General features: G+C 43.3%; 1 protein-coding gene across 1 annotated transcript; it reads left to right on the forward strand.

The window, feature by feature from the left end:
- Positions 1 to 20,023, forward strand: MKKS (MKKS centrosomal shuttling protein). The gene is made up of 4 exons (XM_068232486.1): positions 1 to 1,002; positions 10,675 to 10,850; positions 12,519 to 12,629; positions 19,068 to 20,023. Exons 1-4 carry the CDS (start codon positions 12 to 14, stop codon positions 19,509 to 19,511), a joined length of 1,722 nt encoding a protein of 573 aa, XP_068088587.1. The 5' UTR covers positions 1 to 11; the 3' UTR covers positions 19,512 to 20,023.
- Positions 20,024 to 24,986: the final 4,963 nt, after the last annotated feature.

Consider the following 24,986-nt stretch of genomic DNA (forward strand, 5'->3'; position numbering starts at 1 on the left):
CAGGTTTCACAATGGAAAGAGTTGAGTCAAAAAAACCATCGCAGTGTACAGCAGGACCTGTCACTTGTGCATCAATTAAGGACCCTCTGAACGTGCTACGGAAGGTTGTAACATCATGCTATGGTCCAACTGGTAGACTCAAACATGTCCACAATGGTAGTGGAGGATATATCATTACAACATCCCAGTCGTCTGCGCTATTCACTGGCTTAGCTGTTAGTCATCCAGCTTTACAGCTTCTTGTGGTCTCTGTCCGAAATCATATATCTAGCTTTAAAGATGGTGGACTCTTCACAGCAATTTTTTGCTGTACCTTGCTTGACCAGTGCCTGAGTTTGCCTCTTTCCACGCATAAGGTGATCACGCTAAACAAGAGTTTGTTGAACATGTGCTTGAGCTACCTGAAGTCTGAGAACTGTGCATGCAAAATAAGAGTAGACTTTAGCTCTAACAAGTGTTTATCTGACTTAACACGATCCATAATTTCTAGCAAGCCTGCTTGCATGTTATCCGTGAAAGAACTAGATCATATTACAGTTTTAGTTGTAAAAGCCTTTCTGTTCACAGTTCCAGCAGAGAGCGGTAGCTGTGTAATTTTAGGGAGAACAGTGATAGTCCGTGTGGAAGGTCTAAGTGTTATGGAGTCAACCGTTGTTCCTGGCCTTCTCATTGAGGTGCCAGGTTCCAGCTGGAAGAGAAGTGTGCCTACCTCAGAAATACCCCCAGTGAACCTCAAGTTGGCCTTGTTCTCAGTCTCCCTGTCAGGAGACTTTAGCGATACTGGAGACGGCACTTTGGATGTGATGGAAGGTGTGAATCCCGAACAAGTCGTGTTGGACCAATTGATGGTTTTGTGCAAACAATTAGTGGAGGACCACGTTAACATACTTGTCTGTCAAAAAGTCATTCATCCATCGCTGAAACAGTATTTAAAAGAGCAGAAGGTCATTGCTGTGGAGAGATTAGGAGCAGCTCTCATGAAACCACTGAGTCAAATGACAGGTAATAAACTCTCTATTCATTACTACACCATTTCATGCCTCTAGAGATACTATGAAGACAACACTGCTGATATCACACTACAAAACATCACTTGCCTGGCTGTCATGTTGATTTTGTTTTTTGTTTGTCTGTTTTTTTATTCAGTAGTTAAACCAACCACTTCCCCAAAAAAATTAACCTGTAGAAACAGTAATAAAATACATATTTGTAGACAGCAGGGAAAGATGGCAGCAGATCCTAAACCAGGCAGCCTCTGAATGACTACCAGCTTAGGTGTGCAGAGCTTATTATAGGAAGACTGCACCCCTTGCATTCAAAACAGATGCTACAACTTTACTCCAATGGAGGATGTTGGCTTCCAAAACAATTTGCATGCAACATTTTCCATACTAGAGTACGGAATACTTTGCATGCAAATTGTTTTGGAAGATAACATCCTCCATTAGAGTAAAGTTGTTCCATCTGTTTTGACAAAGCAGGTTATTTTGGCGAGCGGCGCTGAACACCATGCACCGAAGCTCGACGCGGTCATAGCAGCAATACTATGATGCGCACCCTGTTTAGCGGTAATTCAGGGCTCTGGCAGCTGCCGAACTGAGCGTCACTCAGCCAATATGTACTCCTGATTTGAATGCAAGGGGTGTAGTCTGCCTATAATAGGCTCTGCACACCTAAGCTGGTAGTCACTTAGATGCTAGGATGCGCTGCAATTTCTCTCTGCTGTGAACAAAATACATGTGTCCTGCCTTAGTTCGTTCCTGTAACGATACAATCCCGCGGCAATCATTATGATCGATCAGAAATGATCAGTCGTACCCACTAACGGACGCAAATCCACTATCCAATTTGGTCAGATTGATGTGATCAATCTGTCTTCCGAAAATATACCATCGATCTGATCGAATTGGATACCGGGTTTGCATCTGTTAGTGGACACACCCTGAAAGAATTGATTTAGTGGTTGCTAGGGGTAACCACCTTTCAACACTAGCAGTATAAGAGCTGCGCTTAGTAACTTGACATTCTCACAGCAACAGCAGACAATGGAGGTGGATCACAGATGCCTAAATGTGTTAAGGAGATTTATTTGGCTTAAATCATCAGGAATACGGGTGCATACATTTTTAGCAATCTCTGTTACATCAGCAAAGCACGAACATGAGTACCATCTTGGTGTTGCATTGCAGTCGTAAGTCAGTCCGATTAACCGACTTACATTTGGACTTTAGAAAGAGTTTCTATACTATGTTACCCTAAGAGAAACTACAGCGACAGTAAGTGGAGTGAAGATGAAGTAAATGTACCCGGAAACTGTGATCCTTTGTTATAGACAGAAAACACTCCAGCTTACCAATGGGCAACCATAATTGGAATGCTTTGGAATTGCCAGAAACGCATGTTTTATGTTCCTGTGGTGATTGTTTATAGGTAGGCACAAACCCGCCAACAAGTTTGTACAGACAGTGAGCTAAAGGCATGTTTGACCTCTTATACCAAGTAAGATGTACAGCTAAACCTCAGATTTATTTCTCTCAAGAATGGATCTTAACCACTTAAGGACCAGCGGTCTCTGGGCACTTAAGGACCAGAGACCGCTGGACCAATCCCGACGAATCGCAGCACATACCCGTCGCAATCGCCGCTCGCCGGGACCCCCAGGACATAGACTCTGCCTGTCTCTATGACGGCAGAGTCATGTGAGCCGGTCAGGAGCCGCTTTCATTGGCTCCTGACCCTGTTTTTCAATGTAAGCCAATGGGAACAGCTTACATTGAAAGACAGGGCCATGAGCCAATGAAATCTGCTTCTGACCGGCTCACATGACTCTGCCGTCAGAGACAGGCAGAGCCTGTGAGATGCGACGAGAATCGTCGGGTTTGAGCAGCGCGATCGGCGGGTAGCGGCGGAGACGGCGGATGCGCGCTGCGGACAGTGATTGAAATCTACGCCCTGCCAGCCAAAAGCCCACCAAAACAGGGCGTAGATTTCAATCACTGCGGTCCTTAAATGGTTAAAGGGGAACTCTGTATATAGTCTATGACTAAACCTTGGTTCTTTAAAGTAAATGGGAGATATTGTCCAAGAGAAAGATTTAAAAAGCGCTCCTAGGCTAGGACAAAGTTCAGTCTTAATATCACCAATCCAGTAGTCTTCAATCCACTGTTTAGTAAACCCTCAAAAGTCCAGGAAACAAGACCAGTTCCACAATATCCAGCCGACACGTCACATAAAAAGAGAGAAAATAAAGGACATAGCGTAATCCAATATTTCAAATAGGTGCCCGACACCTCTAAAGTGCAGCTAGCCCAACACCTTGTGCAGTAACACACTAACTGTAACTAACTAAGTAACTGTGTGTCCGCACTCACCCAGATAGCCTCCAAACAATCCGGAGGTATGGATATAAAGGCATTCAGAGATTAATAGATCAAACACGTTGCACCATCTAAAACTCAAAAAGAGGCTCCAATAGTGTAAAAACATTTAATATCAAAAGGTTTAAAATTCAATGATACACTCACAAGAGCAGGTAGGTCATGCGCATCTATCAAATAGCTTTGTGCGGTCCTGGATAGCCGCTGCTGCGTATACCGCCTCGTCCCCTCACATCTCTTCACAACTGCCGGTCACGTGATGCGTAGCTCCGCCCTACGCGTTTCGTCATGGGTATGACTCATCAGGGGCTAAATGGGAGATATACATTGTCAGAATTGGAATGCTTCTTGCACAACCGATCGTTTCCAGTCCATCTGGACGATCAATCGGGATTGTATCATTAATGGGCTCCTATAGAGGGACCAGATGCTCAAATCAGCCAAAAAGTGTTTCCTATATACTCGCATATAAGCCGACCCACGTATAAGCTGTGGTACCCACTTTTTCCTCAAACCAGGAAAAAGGGATTGACTCATGTATAAGCCCCCTCCACAGTAGCCAGATGTGCCTCCAGTACAAGTCAGCCCCCCTCTCCATAGCCAGATGTGTCCCAAGGATGATAAAGCTGTGTCTCAAGGCACCACTAGATGGTGTCCTAGATATATAACACAGCGAATGCCATACAGGAAGAATCCCTGATCATTGCACCGCCGACACGTTGCTTGCTTGCTCCGCTCCACTCCACACGCCAGGAGACACAGGTAGTCTTGAGCAGCGCACTCTGCACACCATGTTGCAAGGGATGGGGGGGCACGGGCACAGCGGGGAGCCCGCTGGCCAGAGCAGGATCACTATTGCAGAATCCTTATGCTCCTCTGCCAGTAACAAAACCTGCTCCACCATCCGTTCTGCTCCGCGAGTATATAAGGTATACCACGTATGGATAAAGTAAAGTTGGACAACACAGGTGATCTTACAAGCCTAGGCTGGATTTTAGATTGTAAAATTTTGCTTGCTTGGGGCATAAAAAATTCATAGTGATTCCATTCTGAAAATGGAGTAAATTTTAAGTCTGTGCTGTTGGAGAGCCATGGCCACTTACTCACAGCAGCAACTAATCCTCTATAATAAAACCTAACTGTCCCTGTGTCATCATATTTCCCTGTCTGTCCGTCCGTGGCTTTTTTGTACTGCACATGTACTGCACAGACAGCCGTTGGGACGGGAAGTCGGAGCAGGGCCGCCGGAAGCGTGCGCGGCGGGCGATCCATGCACTGACTGGCGGCGGTAATTTCACTACCTAGAGCTCGTATTTAAACGTGCTTAGGTAGCCTTGTTTTTAATAATGTAAGGACAACTTAGATTTACGGTCATTAGGGGGAAAACAGGTAAAGTGCTTATTGTACTTATTGTAGGTGTACATGTCTTCAGCTACTATCTCACTAAAAGCCCATTCATGCTGGGGATTGTAAAGCCCAGTGTTTTGCGGCGGTGAATTTTTGCGGTCAACGTGTTTCTTTTTTTTTCTGTACGTCTTCACAATTTTTGAGCAATCTCAACTTAACATTAAAATTGTAATTGCAGAAAAAGCGATGCATGCACCAGGTTTGCGTTTACCGCAAATCGCCAGTGATCACGGCAGGGAAATCACTGCTGTATACTTAAGAACACACTAGCACTTTTAAAAGCACAAGTGATCGCCGGCGATCTGCGGTAAACACTGGCGAATCGCCCCAGTTTGAATGGGCCCTAAGACTAGAGCTGCACAACTGATTATTAATCACTCGGTTGCCGCATTTATTCCCTGCTGTGTCGCCCACAGAATCAAGCTTGAACCTGAAGCGTGACACAGTTAGTGCACGTGTATGCTCCTTAAAGGATACCTGAACCGAGTAAAGTTATTTAAAATAAACACATGCTGTACCTGCAAATGAACATATACTTGCCTCGCCATCAGTTCCTCTCAGAAGTTCACAGCCTTCTTCTAACAATGATCCCTTTCAGTTCCAACTTGATCTATTTGTATTTGTCTCTTTAGAAGCTGAAGGCCTTACAGACACTGGGCTGGTGCACACCAGCGCGGTTCTGTAGCGTTTTTAAAAACGCTTGGGGATAGAAAACCGCTTGGCTAATGTATTTCAATGGGCTTGTGCACACCAGAGTGGTTAGTTTTTTCCACAAATGCAAACTCAGGGGCTGCAGCATTTTTTAGATTTCTGAGGCGTTTCTACCTCAATGTTAAAGTATAGGAAAGTGGAAAAAACCGCTCTGAAAAACGCTAGATCAGAGCGGTTTTCAGTGTTTTTGTTACAGAAGCTGTTCAGTAAGAGCTTTACTGTAACAAAATATGACATTTACACCAAAACGCTCCAAAAAACGCTAGGGATATTTAGAAAACCTCTCTAAACATGTCTAGAATCGCTCTGAAAATTCTACTTCAAAAACCTGTAGCGTTTTTCGGATCTGCTAGAGGTTTTTGTGATGCACTGGCCCTTTTTGTGGAAACAAGAAGGAAAACAATTTAGAGACCAAAATAGTGTAGTATTGTTAGTAAACAGAGTTGGTATGGTAGTCAATTCACAAGGATAGGTTGCCTCCAAGCAGGACTGTGGAGTCGGTACAAAAATCATCCGACTCCAACTCTGACTCCGACTGTATAAAGCCTCCAACTCCAGCTACCCAAAATTGCCGTGACTTTGACTCTGACTCCACAGCCCTGCCTCCGAAGCAACCACTGTGTAAGCAGATGGGGAGATTCTTTGCCTCCATAGAAGAAGAAAAGGGCAAGAGAGCACCCATCCACATCCAGTACAGTGTAAAAATGTTGAAAAACAGTTTAAAAATGTGGGTGGTAGAGGTGGACTTACCTCCCCACAGAAGACACAACTGTATAGTATCAAGGAAGAATAATTGTTTAATTTCTTACTCCAATAAAAACCTGCAACGCATTTCATGGGTCTGTAGCCCACTTCCTCAGACAAAATACAAAAAGCAGTAACTGTACAGTAATAGTGTCAGGACAAACCATGCCCCTCTTTGGGCTCTTTCACCTTGGTTTTGTGCATGTCCAGTCTCTAGAGGTCGATATTACAGGTTCATGGAGTGCTGACCCTGAAGCTGTTAGCAGAATTTTATCTATCACGGTGGACGGAGAGAATGCTGGACAGGAGAAAGATTGATGAGTAGAAAATGTGGCTGTTAGGGATGATGTGTGTATGTTTATTTTAAATTTTGTTTTTCAGTTCAGGTCAGCCAATTTCAAGCACATTAAGGGCCTTTTTCCATTATCAGCATTTGCGATGCTGAATCGCAAATCGCTAGCGATTTTGAAATCGCTAGGATTTGCTAAATAACATAGGAATTGCAGTCTGTATTTTCCACTACTGCGATTCGATTTTTACTAAAGCACAATCGTGCCATGGAGCGCCTTTTTTTTTTACCGCAAGTTTGCTATGCAATACATTAAATAGCAAAATCGCAATTGCAAAAAAAAAATTGGGGGCAATCGCTAGCATTTAACGCTAACGATTGCTAGTAAAAAAGGGCCCAAAAAAACAACACATTGGCCGCTTATTTTTTTTAACTCTCACAATGTTGCTGTCACTACCATTGCTCCACTGCCTCTGATTACGGTTATGTTTATCCTCAAAGAATGGGCCTGTGATTTCAACGATGGCCATGGCCTTTCCTTCACTTCCGGGTCATCTTTAAAAGCATACGCATTGCGCATCTGTCAAAAACCTGAGCGGTTCTTGCCTTTTTTATGATTGCTAACTCAGTAAAGGACCAGCCCTTAACCTCCTTGCCGGTTATCCCGAACACAGTTCGGGGTAACCTGCGCAGGAGGATTTCTCAGGCCCCGCTGGGCCGATTTGCATAATTTTTTTTTTTGTTACAAGCAGCTAGCACTTTGCTAGCTGCTTGTAACTTGCGATCGTCGCCGCCGATTCGCCGCTACCCGCCGCGCCGAGCCGCCCCCCCCCCCGCCCCAGACCCCTGCGCAGCCTGGCCAATCAGTGCCAGGCAGCGCTAAGGGGCGGATCGGGGTTCCCTCTGACGTCATGACGTCGGTGACGTCATCCCGCCCGGTCGCCATGGCGACCGGGGAAGCCCTGCAAGAAATCCCGTTCTCAACGGGATTTCTTGCATACTCTGATCGCCGAAGGCGATCGGAGTAGGTAGGGGGATGCCGCCGCTCAGCGGCTATCATGTAGCGAGCCCTTGGCTCGCTACATGATTTAAAAAAAAAAAAAAAAGTGCGGCGCTGCCTCCTTGCCGGATTTTTTAGACCGGCAAGGGGGTTAAAGTGTTGCTATCATATAAATCTGGCATAGTGGGGTCTGAACCCTCTATAACAGTAATTATAGATTGACGGTATACCTTGAAATGAATCAGAGCACTCAGTATATGATTTTATATAAAAAATTGTGTTTGCTTATAATACAGCATATATACAAAATACAGTATGAACAGTTCCAAGTAGTTTTTCCTTCTAACAGTATTCCATCTCATCAAGGATTTATAGCCTACCCTAGCGATCATCAATCTTCTAAGTACATTCAAAAAAGAATATAACAGTTGTGTTATTTAGAATAAGATCAAAAATAGTCTCATCTGTATCAATAGCTGTGTATATAATAGCAGTGTAAAACTTGTAGTAATCTTCTTAAAGAAATAGCATAAAAAATAGCTTCTAAAAAAAACTTCTTGCTAACATCTTAACAAAACTTAATGCTGAAAAATTAATAAAGTAAATCACCAGAATATTAAGCATATTACCCCTTCTCTGTCATCTCTTCAGCATCTAGAACCACTTGTGGGAAGGTAGTTTCTGCCTCATGTGTTTTCTCAGGAGATTGTTGGCTTCTGCAAACTATGAGCTTTCAGCTCCTACCTTTATAGGGGTTGGAGGCAATATGGCTGCCTAATCTGGACTTTACCTGAATCCCAGGCTCTGATTGGCTAAAGCTTTCGTGCATCAAATGCTATCTTTGTTTTGAATACCTAAATCACAATATTATTGTTTATAAATTCTTAATTACCTTATCTTGTGGGAATTTACGTAGGTTTGCAATGTTTACACATTCTAATCAGGTCATTTCTGACGCAGTTAATTAAAAATGGACGTCACCAGCCATCTTGTCTGCTGGCTGCCCCAGATATGAAGACTAAACAATGTCATTCATGACGCATTTCTGATAAAGTGTTCTCTGCTAATTAGTTTCTGGAATGTGTCTGTACTTTCACAGGTCAGGTTGACCCTATACACAGACCTGTAAGAGTCTTCAGCAATTTAAGGCTTATTGAAACATACAGGGCTTCTAATATACTTATTTAAATATAAAGCTAATTATATAATTCTTCTTAAGACAATTAATCATATAAGATATAATTGCACATTAAATCTTAATAATATAAATCACGTTCTATATATTTGTCTTTTTATAAAAATAAATATAATGTCCACCGGCGGAGGTCAACATTTCATAACAAATAACAATCTATTAATAATGTTGATTTTATAAGACTATGAAACCACCAGGTGGCATCATTGAATCATCTTTAACTACTTGGGAAAACCCCTTATTGTGTTATCTCTCTTTCATTTTTTGACTTTCTCTGTCTGGGAAATTTTTTATCTTTTCTTGCTGGCCTTGGCCTTCAAGCAAAGAACATATCAACATCTTCTAAAACCAAAACAACTCACAAGAATGTTTCACAGACCCAAATCATCCCTAGCTTTTAAATATATTTCAAAGTAATAGATTTTATTATATAGGGTTTAACAATAATTATTTCTTTCTTTAGAAGGACTGTATTGATTATTAATATTTAGATTAATAATATCTATGTGTAAGAATTAAGAAAATGTGCATATATAATTACTGCAGTAATGTGAGTTTAACTTGCTTCTCTGTCTTCACACAGAAGCCTCTTTAAATGACAAGGCCACGCACTAACCTAAACAATAATGCTCTGGCTTTTTGTAACTAGAATAATCTTATAATGGAATATGCTTAGAAGTCACATAGCAATATATTAAAGAAGTAACCCAACTTTACAATTTACCATGACATTTTGCATAGAACATTAAAATTTAAAACCTATACATATGACATCTTTTCCTGCATAAATAAAACCGCTAGAATTCTGACACATGTGCAGGTCGCTATCCCACGCAGCTCGAGCATTGGGAGCGCAGCTCAGAGGGGTGGAGAAAGGCGGACAGGGGCTGACGGGGCATGTGTCCCTTACAGGTGCAATGTTAAATATTTAAAATAAATAAAAAAAAGTCTGAACATTTACTTTAAGGTGAGCTCAAGAGACCTTCTAATTCAAAATCGGTGTCTTGCAAATGAAGCCTGCAAAGTGTAGTTCTTGATCAATTAACATCTCTTTCATAGTCAAGGTCTCGGGGACTGTATAAATCTCAGAGATTAAAGGTCCATACACATGCTAGATAAAACTCGGCCAAAGTGGTCGATAACGACTACCTCCGATGACAACTGAGAGCTTTGTTCTTCCCACTAACCGGCTCCGTCGGCCCTCCGTCCCCCGGCAAAGCTATAGAACACGTCTATGGCCTGCAGGCTAGAAATGCAATGTCGGCCCTGCAATGTCACCTGAGGGATCAGCTTCCAATCCCCACCGGCCCAAATTAATTGAGTCTGTATGGAGCTTTAAGGACACCATATATCTAGCGATTTTTGTAGCCCGGTTGACCATACGGTCGATAATTGTATCGAATTGGATGGAAATTGATGCTACAACAAGCCTGTCCAAGCAAGCGGGAAAATCATCAGGCCAACATGGTCGATCAGGTGCACGGCGGTAATTGTGTACTATATGGGACGAGTGACCAATGTGCCGGAATCCCCGGCTGCTGTTCCCACCCAAATATTAATGTGCATTAAAATCACACCTGTTCTAGCTGCCATGAGCGTCCAGCTGCTCCTACTTCCGCTTTATAGCACTGGCATAATGTATGATGTCACACATGGCACGTGCTATAAGCAACAACCAGTCTTCTCACCTTAATGCATGTAGCTGCTGGTGTTTGCAGGTAGCCTACAGAGACGAGATGTTATCTGGATAGGCAGGGTTGGGCAAGTGTCATCTTGTGTGTGGAGAGTATAGTACTGTAAAGAGCTGGCAGGTAACAAAATGTGAATATTGGTCCTATTGTATTGCTGGCCTCCTTACAGCTGTAGTGAATCCATTCCTGTTTCACTGTTTCTCTGCAGGAAAACACAGCGGAAGCCTAAAATAAATGCCTTGTTTCTGTCTGCTTCCTAGGTGCGCAGTCTATATCATCTCTCGGCTCTCCCTCCTCTGCTTGCTATGGCAGCCTCAGGCAAATAAGCAGAATGTCCTATGGGGACAAGCGCTACTTGCATCTAATTCCCTGTGACACGTCTGTGTGCAGCTTTGTGCTCTGCAACAGGAATGAGACCTCACTGAAAGAGCTTGCGGTAAGCAGCACATATTATTCTGGATAACAGTAGGTAGTTCTGCCTTATCAGCAAAACCAAAAACCATAAGTTAAAGTCTTAATGCCTGTATATTTATATATGCTTAGAATTAAGCTCTAATTAGGGAGGGTCAATGAAAGGCTATTCCGAGCCTGTGCAGATGTGTGCAGCGTGGGAATGGAACAGCAGCTGCATTTGGTCCATTTTCAAGCTACAGACATTTGCATAACATTTGTATCAACTAATTATTATAGCCTCACACTGGCTATCTCTTATTAATAACGTAATGTACTATTACTTCTTTAACCCTTCAGCAGCCAATGTATTTAGAGGTTTGCAAGTGCTTCAGTCCAATTTATTTTAGCACATTTTTTTATTTCTTGTTTGCTATATTTCCTTGCTTCTAATTAGTAACTGTAATGTGTATTTTTGGCCACTTGTCACTAGGGGGCAGTGTGAGACCATAACAGCATATGAGAGAGAACGGTGCAGGAGACTTGGGCGCAGGATTCGCCTGGTATATAGCTGATCCTGCTAGCGCACAAGTCCCGGCCGTATTAAATACTATTCCCCCTCCAGGCCGCCATGGATAGTGTGGAATGAAATAATTCGGCTTCCAGCAATTGCTGGAAGCCGAATTATGTTTTAAAAGTAACTTCAGCTCCATCTTCTGCCGGCGCCGAAGTTACTCCCCGTGCTCTGCTATAGCCGTAATTCCTATTATGGCCTATGGGGGCGGCGGCTGCGCCGAAATCTCCATGCACTGATTTCAGCGTGTTCGTAATAACAGAGGACATCTGCTTTCTGTTTCTATATTTTCTGCTAGCAGAGAGAGATCAAAGCATTCCAAGGATTTACAGCACAACAAGTTCTGATGACTGAGGTCACCAGCTGTGCACTTATCTCAAACGAGATCACTCTTTACTAAATTACAGCCGTAAAGGGAATCGTAGGCGAGAGGGATATGGTGGCTGCCATAATTATTTCCTTGTAAACAATACCAGTTGCCTGGCAGTCCTCCTAATCATATTCCTCTTAAGGTGCGTACACACGCACTACAGAAGCAAACGACGGGCTCTTTGGACCCTCCCGCTGGGCGGACTTTCAGCAGACTGTAGTGCGTGATTACGCACTGTCAGCGGACTGATAAGGCTGTTCCTGAAGATCAGCCCGGCCCCTGCAGCCATCCTTTGCCCTCGTAGTCACTCACTGCTGCTACGGTCCCCCACCGCCATCTAGTTTCGTTTTTGCCGACTTAGATTAGGCGGACCGCCACGCATACCTTTGCATGCATTACCACTGGTGCAGTAGGCTATCATGGACGTGAACATGTATCTTTGTCCGCGATAGCCTCCTGCACAAGCAGTAACGCGTGCAAAGGTACGCATGGTGACCCACCGAATCCGAGTCTGCAAAGATGAAACTAGCTGGCAGCGGGGTACCGGAGCAGCAGTGAGTGACTACGAGGGCACAGGATGGCTGCAGGGGGCTGGTAGAAGCCCCAGGTAAGTGAAACTCATCTTTTTTCTGGGTTTAGGTTTCCTTTAACTTCCCTATAACTCAGTGTTTTGAGTAACAGTATACCATTGAGTCAGTACTGATATCCCAGCTTCCAGCTATGATTCGCACTTATGGCAATAACTAACTAGATTGATGTTTTATTTTAAGCGTGCCTGTGAATCTGCTGAACACGCCTTACATCTACTGCTTAAGGATCCCTGGCTGCTCCTCGGGGGAGGCTGCACTGAGACGCATTTAGCTGCGTATGTCCGCTATAAGGTAAGAAAAGGTGTATAAAGGGTTATTCCTATTTTTATTTGATTTGGCAATGTCATTGCAAATAGGGTTCAATGTGGATACATGTTAAAGGACAACTGAAGAGAGGTATATGGAGGCTTCCATGTTTATTTCCTTTTAAACAATACCAGTTGCCTGGCTGTCCTGCTGATCCTCTGCCTCTAATACTTTTAGCCGTAGACCCTGAACAAGCATGCAGCAGATCAGGTGTTTGACATTATTGTCCGATCTGACAAGATTAGCTGCATGCTTGTTTCTGGTGTTATTCAGACACTTATGCAGCCAAATATACCAGCAGGGCTGCCAGGCAAATGGTACTGTTTAACCGGAAATTAATATGGCAGCCTCCATAGTCTTCTAACTTCAGTTGCCCTTTAAGGTAGGTACCTTGGGACTATAATCTGCATGCTGTATATAATTTGGGGAGTTACCAAAAAAGATGGACAACACAAAAGAATTTGGGTTTCCTGCAGATATGAACACCGTATGCAATGCCAATCAGCAGCTTCTAAAGCTAGCAAAATTCTTGTTAATAAATAAATAAACAATAACAAATAATGGCATAGAGGCAATGTTGAGATTTATTGAATTGTAACCTTACACAAAGCTTTAGTTACTACACACCTCAATACGCAGTTCAGTTTTGGACATCCATTAACAAGTATATCGTGGAACTGGAAATTTATCTTGGAAGATGAACTGAATAGCCAAGTAGAACAGAGAAAATACCAACTGAACTCAATTTATTTACCCTTGTGAAGGAGAAATTATAGCAGAACTGCAGTGCGGCATAACATGTAAAAATCATGCCTCCTATCTCCTTTTTGCCTATATAGTTATCCAGCTTGATCCAATGTTTTTAGACTGCATGAGTACAACACAGATTTCTGTCATTGTGCCCTGCACACCAGAACTCATATAAGCTGCCTTGAGATGCGCCATACTGCAGGTCTGTGCAACACAACTCAGAGACTGATAAACGTGCTGGAATCAGGGGCAAAAGCAGGATTTTTAAGGGGGGGGTTCCTGAAAGGTCCAGAAGCACGTATTTCCCCGAGTGCTTCCGAATACAGGTGGCTCCATACTGCCCATGCACAAAAGTGCGCTGGCGTATTACGGAGCTGCCTATCTTTGGAAGTACTCAAGGACACAAGTGTTTCTGAGGGCTTCTGGTAGCAGCAAATGTGAACGGGGTACAGCGCTGGAACAACTCCCCAAGAGAGGAACAGGAGATAGACTTAGTTTGGACAATTCAGTGGAATATGCTACATAGTGTCACATAGCGCAAGCGATACCCATATGATGCAGGGATATATGCATCTGCGGAAGATGGCGGCGCTATATAAATACTAAATAATAATATTTTGCCTCACCAGGATTGCACTTTTATTTAGCTTTCCTGTATGACAAGAACACACAGCCAGCTCTAGGGGAAGAGGAAAACAAAGGTGAATGAAGGAGGCTGGTGCACACCAAGAGTGCTTCTGAGCGTTTTTCAAATCAACAGTGATTTGAAAAGCGTTTGGCTAATGTTACCCTATGTGGGTGTTCTCACAGCAGCGTTGTGATTTTTTCAAAATCGCAGGTATACTGCATGTAGCATGTTTTTGAGCAATTCATTCAAAAATCACTCTGAAAATCACTTTACAAAATCACACTCACAAATTGCTAGCGATTGCTATTGTCATTTTGGCGTGCACTAGCCCAGAGAGAGGAGTGGAGAAATTGAGAATAGCCTGAGATGGAGCAGAGAACTTATCTGTATTGCAGTCCCACATCACACAGGCTACTTGCCTGTAATCGGACTCCTCTCCCTGTCAGTCTCTCACACAAGTCAGAAAGAAGCCCTCCTGGAGTCTAGGGACTGTCAAAAACTTTTCAGCTTGTTAAACACCTTACCCACACATGCAGTCATTATAACAATGGGGAGAGACCAGACAGATGTTTGCCCACAGACCCTGAGTCCAGGCAAGCTCTGCATCATGCTGTGCATATTTACCAGCTTGCCTGCACTCTAATTTCATCATGTCTGACACTTCTGTGCTGTGGAGAGTCCGGGACTCCATAATCAATATTCTCTCACTGCAGGCTGCATCTTCTTGTGAGGGAAGCTGGGTTGCCTCTCTCATTCTATTAGCTGGAGGGAGGCACCAGAAGTAAGAAGGGAGGGAGAATGAGGCTGTTTATATTATGCGGGCTTCCCTGGCTGAATACACAGCTCAGTGCAGGGGGGAGGTTCCAGACACCCGGAATAGCCCCCTCAGTTCGCCAGTGGGAATGTTGATTCAGTGGGAACGTTTTGACTGTAGTTCCACTGCAAGAGGGCTGTACAGGCTCTATCTATAAATACATGGACCATTATAAGTTGCGTTTCCATGGGCTTGAAACTTGTTACTGTACCACCGTATTTTGTTTTTATGGAATTCTAATACAGTTTCTCCACAGAGGAAACTGCATCTTCCATCTTCTTTACAAATATTTGTCAGTGCAAAAGACTCAGGGGCACCCATTGAGGATAAAGGAAAGGAATGCTCAAGTGCTAATACAGAAAGAGTTTTTTACTGTGAGGGTTGTTGAATTTGGAGTGCTCTTCCCTCTGAACTGGCTCCAACAGAGACTTTAGATAATTCTAAGTAGTAATTGGCGATTCTGCCAAAAGAGCAAAGTGTAGAGTGCAGCCCCACATTTTCAATAACAAATAGCAGAATAATTATCTAAGGATTTATCTGAAAACCATTTAGGGATGAAGGGATTTGTATTACCTTCCTCTAGATCTGCTGGCATGACTAACATTGCAGCATCATTTCTTACCTTGGTTGAGCTCGATGGACAACCAAATAAGGTAACCTTTAGTTTTATATTACCTGTCAATTAAGCATCGACATTCACTGCGCCCCAGCAATACAAAACAAACATATATTTACTTGCTTAGTGTGTAGTAAAAATAATTCTTTATGGCTATTTTTTACTTATGATTCATTAGGCATAGCATTATTTCTTCAGGATAATAATAAAGACCACCTCCAATGAAATGTAAATATATTATTGAACAGTTACCCCACGATTGCCTGTACCCCTTTCCCAACTTATGGGTTTGTTGTCTGTTTTTACACTGGACTTGCAAATAAAGAGTGTCACGTGGATGTGTGTCTCCGATCACGTCTCTCCTCTCTACATTGCTGCTGCAACAGGGTAGACGGCATTCCACTGTATCTGGTCTGTGCCTGTGGTCCACTATTCCTCCTATTTCAAATTATCAAACAGTTAAGTAAATAAAGAACAGCAGAGTCCCCGGAATCTGGCACCAGCACAGATCACTTGATGCCGGATACATGTGCTTGCTGGTTGCTTGAGCAACTGGGTTAAAAAGTACAAACCCATAAACACCCCCCCCCCCCCCCAAATACTTACTGAGCCTCTATGAACATCTAGCAGCTTTCCTGCAGCACCTAGCGGGCTCTTAACAGCTTTATGGCTTCCCCCGTGCACGCAAGCCGGCGTGTCAACTGAGAATCCGGCCTGTCACCTGCCACGCATCAGGTCATGTGACACACCGACCTGCATGCACGAACGCTGCAAGGCCGATAGGAGCTTGCTAGGTGCTGCAGGAAGGCTGCTAGACGTCGCTGGAGGCTCGGTAAGTATTTTAAAAGCCTCAAAAGCCGCCAAAAACAAAGTCCCCGTTAATCCTCAGGCATGTCAGTTAGTTTAGACTTCCGGTTGCCTGAGTTCTGCATAACAGGGACTTGTACTCAGATGTAGACCGTGTTGATATTATTGAGGCTGAGGCCTCATTTACACAACGGACTTGATTCACTAAACCGTGATATCTCAAATATCCTTATCAAAGCTATTACACCTTATCAAAGTTAACATGCCTTATCAGAGTAGCATAGCGAGCACTATGAGCTTATGCCTGCTAATTGGCAATGGCACTCGTCCTGCCCTGAGCCCCTGTGGGTTCATAGTGCTCGCTATGCTACTCTGATAAGGTGTGATACTCTTTGATAAGGTGTGATATTTGAGTTATCACGGTTTAGTGAATCAAGCCCAATATGTGTTGGCGTGCTCACTTTAGCAATGTGTATGATGAGCAACACGCAAGAACATCAGACCATACTGTCTGACGGTCACACTTCATGCTCTTTGCGGCAGCACCACACACTGCAGCTCAGATGGCATGAGATTGCAAGCCTTCTGTTCCGATCACACAGCCACTTGTGTTTCTTAGTGTGAACGAGGCCTTATGTAGCTAAACATTCTGTTTAGATTGAATTTTATGAGTACTCGCCATGCAGCTGAGATGTTTGGATTCCATCATCCCACTGTTCAAAGTGGAAAGGGGCAGGCACAGACTGAACTCTAAAGCCTTGTACACACACTACATGGTTCTTGGCCAATGCCATAATAATGGAGTGCATTGCTAACCTGGAGGCTAGCGGCACATCTGCATAGTATTGGACCGTGCTTCTTTGTGTAGCAAGCACCCAAGGAGGGAATGAGCGATGTGCTATGACTCACAGTGTCTCTGCACACTTAGACACTCCAATAGTAGCTCAGCAGTCGAGTCAGCACCATCTGTTGGGCAGCACGGTGGCGTAGTGGTTAGCTCTCTCGCCTTGCAGCGCTGGGTCCCTGGTTCGAATCCCAGCCAGGGCACTATCTGCAAAGAGTTTGTATGTTCTCTCCGTGTTTGTGTGGGTTTCCTCCGGGCACTCCGGTTTCCTCCCACATTCCAAAAACATACAGATAAGTTAATTGGCTCCCCCTAAAATTGGCCCTAGACTACAGTACTTACACTACATAATATAGACATATGGCAATGGTAGGGATTAGATTGTGAGCTCCTTTGAGGGACAGTTAGTGACAAGATATATATATATACTCTGTACAGCGCTGCGTAATATGTCGGCGCTATATAAATACTAAATAATAATAATAATAATCTGTAATCTTTATAGCTCTTTATTGTAGTCGCTGGATAGTGTACTGGTTAAAGCGGACCCCAACCAAACATTTTTTAATTCAAAATATTTAATTGCACCACTCTGACACATACAAAAATAAAGCTCAAGCCTATGAGATTTCAGTGCATGCTTTTCATCCTTCTCTTTTCATTACTAGGGTTATACAGGTGGCAGCCATTACTTCTGAGCTTAGTAGGAAGTTTTAGATCATAGGTGTGTTTGTCATCAGCTACCCTCCCTCACAGGGGCATCGTCTATGCGAAATCTCACACAAGCTGAGATCACCTCCCCTGTGACATCATCAGTAGCAGCCTGTGTTTTGCTTTTGTTTTTTATCTCCTCCACCAGTTTGCCAGAAAAATCCTGGCAATATGAAAGGAAGGGAGGAGTTCCTCCAATAAATGTAAATGATTTTATATTTGTCATCATGCAGCTGAAAAAAGGCCGCTATTTATTATTATAATTTAGAAAATAGATTTTATTTCTGAAATCTTGTATTTTTAATTTGGGTCAACTTTAAGGGCTCTGCCTTAAAGTTGAACCATGGAAGACCCATGGAAGACCAGAGTTTAAATCCTGGCTAGGGACAGTACCTATTAAGTACCTATTAAGTAAGGAGTTCAAGGCAAGACTCCCTAACACTGCAGGGTGGCCTCTTGAGCGCGTCCCAGTGGCTGCAGGTCTTGAGCGATTTGAGTCCGATAGGAGAAAAGCGCTATACAAATATTCAGATTTATTGTATCATAAGCAGCATGATGTATCGCCTGAACTGCGACAGACCTTTTTCAAGCTGTATAGTTCGACTACACAGCTTGAGTAAGGTCTGCCTGACCAAAACAGTGGAGCTGTCACTGTTGAGGAGATACATTATGCTGCTTATGATACAATAAAGAGCTATAAACATTACAGATGGTGCTGACTCGACTGCTGAGCTAGTATTGGACCCTGAGGGCCCATTCACACTTGCAATCGCAGAACGCGTTTTGCGGGAGTGATTTTCCCGCGATTAGCGTGGAAAAATCACTGGACACTGCGGCGGTTTTGGAGCGATCGCGATTAGCGCGCTGCGCACGCTAATCACGACCGATAATCGCGGAACGCTCATCGCCGGCAAACAACTGCATGCAGCGCGGTTGCGGTTATCGCTAACCACAACTGCAGCAGTGAGAACACTGCCACTCGCTACATTGTGTAGCGGTTTTTGCAGAACCGCTAGCGGTTTGCCGTGAGCGGAAATCGCGCGATTCCCGCTCAGGTGAGAACGGGCCCTGAACTGTGGCCTGAAGGACTGAGGCCTGATCAGGTCCACTTTAAAGCAATTAAAATAATCGTTAATTTTATCACACCAATCCAGCCTCTACGGTTTCTGAATAAATGTCCCCGCACTGTTCTATTCCTGGCAGGAGTTAATGTAATTCAGTTGTAACATGGCAAACTTTCTTTGTTATTTCAGAGTGCCAGTATCCACAGCAGCCACCTGGAAGAGCTTGGCTGTTCAGCGACGGAGTATAAGCTAGCGTCAGAGTGCTTTGCTTCCTGTTTAGAATCTGTAGCACGAAGTTTGGAACATGACGGCGGAGAGACTCTAATTGATCTCCAGGATGGTCACCACTGGTCTGTTCCTCCTGATACCACCCTAGACTTCCCTCATATAGAGAGTACACAGCGATGTGGCTGCCAGTTGCTCACAAAGAGTGATCATACAAAGTGGAGTGTCCTAGGCAGCACCTACCAACCATTCCATCCACGGAAGCACACAGATGTATCCTCATTACTCGTCTCCAGAGAGCCACTGACTATGGATAGTTACACTGTAAAATGTAATGGCCTTAGGGTGGCCGTGGACACAGCTGGATTGATCATGGACCTAGTATATGTTGTTAAAGATGAAAATTAAAGGCCTTCCTTCCTGAACTGTGTACAGGCAGTCCCCCACTTACAAACAACTCTCGTTACGTTTCAGAGATACAAACAGTCGTCTTCATTTGCAAAATATACAATACTAGTTTTTATTACATATGATTGTCTTTGAAGGTTACCGTATTGGATAAAATGTTATATGTATAAACTCCCTAGCGTTAAGGACGAGCTTGACTCGTCCTTAAAAAAAATAGCTAGAAATGATAAGGACGAATCAGGCAGTAATTACAATTACCTGCGGCGTCGCTGGCGTGCGAGATCCCTTGGCGGCACCTCACGGCTTGCCTGTGATCGTATTCTCGGCGATCCCCGGAAGCGATATCCTCCTCTTCCTCCTTCATTGCTTCCTGTCCCTGGGCGATCACGTCCCCCGGCGTGTCCCCTGGTGTCAGACGCACGCAGCATCGTCACATCAGGCACCCAATCAACATTTATTGTATTTGATTCAATACAAAGATCTGTATTGGATCCAATATAAAAAATTCTATGGGTAAAAAAAAAAAAAAATATATATATATATATATATATATATATATATATATATATATATATATATATATATATATATATATTAAAAAAAGCACTTTGTTTATATTGTACACATGCTTGCAGACAACTTACAAGAACGCAACTTGCAAGCAGTCCACACAAATGCTTACAACAGGGGTCCCCAAACGTTTTGGGTCGAGGGGCAGGTCAAAATACTTCAGACTGCTGGGGGGCCGGAATATACATAAAATGATGTGTTTGTGGGCCAGACCGTGAAGCATACCCAGGTGACAACCTGAAGTCCAATTGGACAGCAGTTTCACCTGATGTGGAATTCGATTGGAAACCAGCGAATTACTGCTTTCTGGTTTCCATGTAGATGGGTGGTGCCAGCATTGCTATTCTACATTTGGACCACCAATATTTAAAGATGTAGTTGATCACATCTATAAGTAATACATTTTTTGTTTGGGGGGGGGGGGGGGCGGTAAAAAAGCCTCAGGGGGCCGCATTTGGCCTGTGGGCCTTAGTTTGAGGACCAATGGCTTACAATATAAAGACACTTTAAAAAATGTAACATTTTTGGTATGAAAATTGTGGAGAAATTAAATGCCAGGAAGGTTAAAACAAATTAAAAGCACGTTGAAACAACTACAAAAAAAAATGTTTATTCTACTGTATATGTCCAAATCCACAGTTGTCTTAAAGTAAATTATTTATCCATGTTTCACCATGTTTAACACAGAAATCGACTTACAAACAAATTCAACTTACAAACTATGTCCTGGAATGGAACCTGTTTATAAGTAGGGGACTGCCTATATATGAGATGTACGATCTACATATCACAGATTTTGTGATATGTAGATCGTGTATTTCTCACCTTGTAGCTAAAATTACAATTTTATAAAGAGGCATAGAGATAAACATTTGCTTTTATAATGAGTTATAGTAATAAAGCCTTAATACAAACATTATTGTGTGATTTAAAGCCCTAATTTACTTCTTTTTTTCGTTCATGTATTTAATTTATATATATTTTACTAAAAAAAAATATGCATGCACTGAAAATGTATCTGCAAAAGTGAAAGACTCTTATTAAAATATATCAGAAAAAATGTTTTTGGAATATAAAAAATGCATTCATGTGTTATTATTAATTTTTATTCAAATGTATTTATAAAGCGCCAACATACTACTCATTAAACAATGTTACATAAAATAGTGTAACACTAAACAAAGGTGCCCAGATGGCAATGGGGTGGGGCTTATGTCCAAAGAAAGAGGTTGGAGCTATGAAAATGGCAGGTAGGCTATGGTAAAGAGATGGATCTTTAGGACCTGCTTAAAGCAGTTGAGGGTGGGGGCGAGCTTGATGGTTGGAGGGAGGGAGTTCCGTAGAGTAGGAGCTGCTCTGGAGAAGTCTTGGAGCCTTTTTCAAGTAAGCAAGTGATGCGAGGGGTGGGCATCTGTAGAGTGTTGGAAGAGTGGAGAGAGCAGGTTGGGGAAGAAGGGGAGTTACGGTGGACCAAGCAATTCAAGCTGCAGGCTTTTATCACCACCTGGCAACCCACAAGTCCATCTGCCCAAGTTGGCGTCTCCACTTGGTTGTATGTGCAGCAACAGTGAAATCCCTTTTTTGCTAAAAAATTTGATTCAAAGGGACAGTGCTGCAACATTTATTATACTGTACCTGCAAGAAGTATTTTTAAATTTTTTCATGGTAAGCATCTCCATATTTTCCAGTTCCTGCTTCTGAAAGAAAGCTGGTATGGAAACGCCTCTTTAGGTGTTTTCACTCAGTAACTGGCTTCTTGAGAAGGGGACTGAGAGGGCGTACGTTAGTACGCCGGCAGTGAGTTGGGCGCAGGGAGAGCCGAATGACTGCTCTCCCTACTGCTGCTAAACTCCCCGGCGGCATTAAATACTATTCCCCCTCCGTAACGTTGCAACATGGAGGGAGGTGTAATTTGGGGTCTGGCAATTACTCTTTATGTGCCTTATTTCGGCGGTCTTTACATCCAGACGCAGACTTGGGGCTTGATTCACTAAGACAAATAGCATGCCTTATCAAAGTTAGCACACCTTATCAAAGTTAACATGCAATCAGCGTAGCATAGTGAACTTATGCCTGCTAATTGGCAATATTGAAAGCTCCACTCGTCCTGCCCTGATCCCCTGCGGGTTCGTAGCCCTCGCTATGCTAATTTGATAAGGCGTGTTAACTTTGATAAGGCGTGCTAACTTTGATAAGGCATGCTATTTGTCTTATTGAATCAAGCCCTTGATGTTTACAGAAAGTGAGGTTTTGACCCTGCTCTGTAGACAGGAAGTGGATTAAATGACGAGGTCTGAAGTGCATCTTAATAGTTGTGGAGGTATGCTCAACTATAACACAGGTTTCTAAAAGATAAAATGTGTGTTTAGAACTTAAAGTGAACCCATGGTGAGAGATATATGGAGGCTGCCATATTTATTTCCTTTTAATTAATACCATTTACCTGGCTGTCCTGCTAACACTCTGCCACTAATACTTTCAGCCAAAGACCCTGAACAAGCATGCAGCAGATCAGGTGTTTCTCACATTATTGTCAGATCTGACAAGATGAGCTGCATGCTTGATCAGCAGGATGCCAGGCAACTGGTATTGCTTAAAATGAAATAAAAATGGCAGCCTCCATATCCCTCACACCTCAGGTTCACTTTCACATCTTCAGTTTTGGGTTTAAAGCGGACTTGAACTCAGAACGTCCTCTTCTCTAAAAGATAAGCAATATAATAACCTTTAAAGAGTAACTGTTAGCCCCAAAAATGAAATTTAAATCTCTATTGCAATGTTTTATTTACTATTTAAGTGAGCCAAAAAGGCAATGCAGAAGTTAAAAATCAATCTATTTTTTTTACTATGTAGCCTTTTCCCCAAGCTCCGGACGCAAAGCCGCATATCAGATACTGATGAGCATGCAGAGCATGCCTATGTCTGCCCGACCCCCCTCTCCCCCCCCCAGGACCAGGTGCCGATATATTCTCACCCCAAACAGCTGACCGCTCTGACACGGAGAGAGAGCGGGAGCACTTCCAGCGCCGCCACCGCAGAGCAGCCTCTGCGGTGGCGGCGCTGGAAGTGCTCCCGCTCTCTCTCCGTGTCAGAGCGGTCAGCTGTTTGGGGTGAGAATATATCGGGTCCTGGGGGAGAGAGGGGGGTCGGGCAGACATAGGCATGCTCTGCATGCTCATCAGTATCTGATATGCGGCTTTGCGTCCGGAGCTTGGGGAAAAGGCTACATAGTAAAAAAAATAGATTGATTTTTAACTTCTGCTTTGCCTTTTTGGCTCACTTAAAGAGAAACTCCGACCAAGAATTGAACTTTATCCCAATCAGTAGCTGATACCCACTTTTACATGAAAAATATAATGATTTTCACAAACAGACCATCAGGGGGCGCTGTATGACTGATTTTGTGCTGAAACCCCTCCCACAAGAGGCTCTGGTACCCTACGGTACTCTGGGCAAACTGCCACAATGTAACAATGACACACACAGGAAATGGCTGTTTATAGCTGTCTGTTAAAGCCAGAACAGCTACATAATCTGCCCACAGTAACAATGTCACCATGTAATACATGTCAGAATGTGAATCTGGGAGAGGAAAGATTTTACAATGAGCAAACTCTGACTAAATCATGTATACATAATTATTGTAAAAATTAAGCACCTTTTTATATTAAATTATTTTCACTGGAGTTCCTCTTTAAATAGTAAATAAAACATTGCAATAGAGATTTAAATTTCATTTTTGGGGCTAACAGTTACTCTTTAAACAGGAAACATTTCTTTGTTACACTGGATACAAATCCTAAAATAAATTTGCACTGTTTCTACTTTCTTATTCATGGAAACAGACATAAATGATCTTCTCTGCCATCTCTGCTATGGCAGTCATTTGACACTGGGGAGAGATCAAGTGACAATTTGAGATTAGACACAAATGAGGAGCAATTAGACAGGCTAAACTCTCTAAATACATACAGGGTGCATTTCTCTCTGTTTTCCTTCTCACCTCTGAGAGAGTTCATGTCCACTTTAAAGAGAACCTGAGGTGGGTTCTAACAATGCTATCAGCACACAGAGGCTGGGTCTGCTTATACTGCCCAGCCTTCATAGCTCCGGTCCCCGCCCGCGTCCCTTCCCTCCAATCAGCAGGGAGGGAAGGGACACAGGCGGGGACCGGAGCTATGGAGGAGGCGAGGGTGCGCCGACAGGACCGGTTCTATCAATGGGGCCCTGGGGCAAAATGAACCCAGGGGTCCTCCTGACAGACACTCCCCTTTCCTTGACCATAAAGCCGCATTAGGGGCCCTTTGTTGCAGCCATATTTCCCAACAGGGCTCCTAATCCAGCTACGCCCCCTCCCCACTCGCCCCCCCCCCCCCCCAAACTTAACTGCTCTCCAGCACCCCTGCGATATCTTTGACAGAATAGCAACTCGTTTGTCCTGGCAGGCATGCTCCTCTGTGGTGACCGCCTGATGTGTTGCCACCAACAGGTGAGATGCTGGTCTTTCAAAAGTCTGGCAAGGAAACACAATTAAGTTAGTGGGGAGACACTTTGGGGGTCCCAATAGGCTCTGGGGCAATTGCCCTCTTTGCCTCTACAGGGAGTGCAGAATTATTAGGCAAGTGGTATTTTTGAGGAATAATTTTATTATTGAACAACAACCATGTTCTCAATGAACCCAAAAAAACTCAATATCAAAGCTGAATATTTTTGAAAGTAGTTTTTAGTTTGTTTTTAGTTTTAGCTATTTTAGGGGGATATCTGTGTGTGCAGGTGACTATTACTGTGCATAATTATTAGGCAACTTAACAAAAAACAAATATATACCCATTTCAATTATTTATTTTTACCAGTGAAACCAATATAACATCTCAACATTCACAAATATACATTTCTGACATTCAA

Source organism: Hyperolius riggenbachi, chromosome 4 (genome assembly GCF_040937935.1).
Source record: "Hyperolius riggenbachi isolate aHypRig1 chromosome 4, aHypRig1.pri, whole genome shotgun sequence".
NCBI classification, from domain to species: Eukaryota; Metazoa; Chordata; class Amphibia; order Anura; family Hyperoliidae; genus Hyperolius; species Hyperolius riggenbachi.

Bases quoted from the DNA above. Each gene is read 5' to 3' on its own strand.
- MKKS (XM_068232486.1), top strand. From the start codon at position 12: ATGGAAAGAGTTGAGTCAAAAAAACCATCGCAGTGTACAGCAGGACCT. The intron at 1,003-10,674 runs GTAATAAACTCT...TCTGCTTCCTAG, and splicing joins ACCACTGAGTCAAATGACAG to GTGCGCAGTCTATATCATCT. The intron at 10,851-12,518 runs GTAAGCAGCACA...TTTTATTTTAAG, and splicing joins CCTCACTGAAAGAGCTTGCG to CGTGCCTGTGAATCTGCTGA.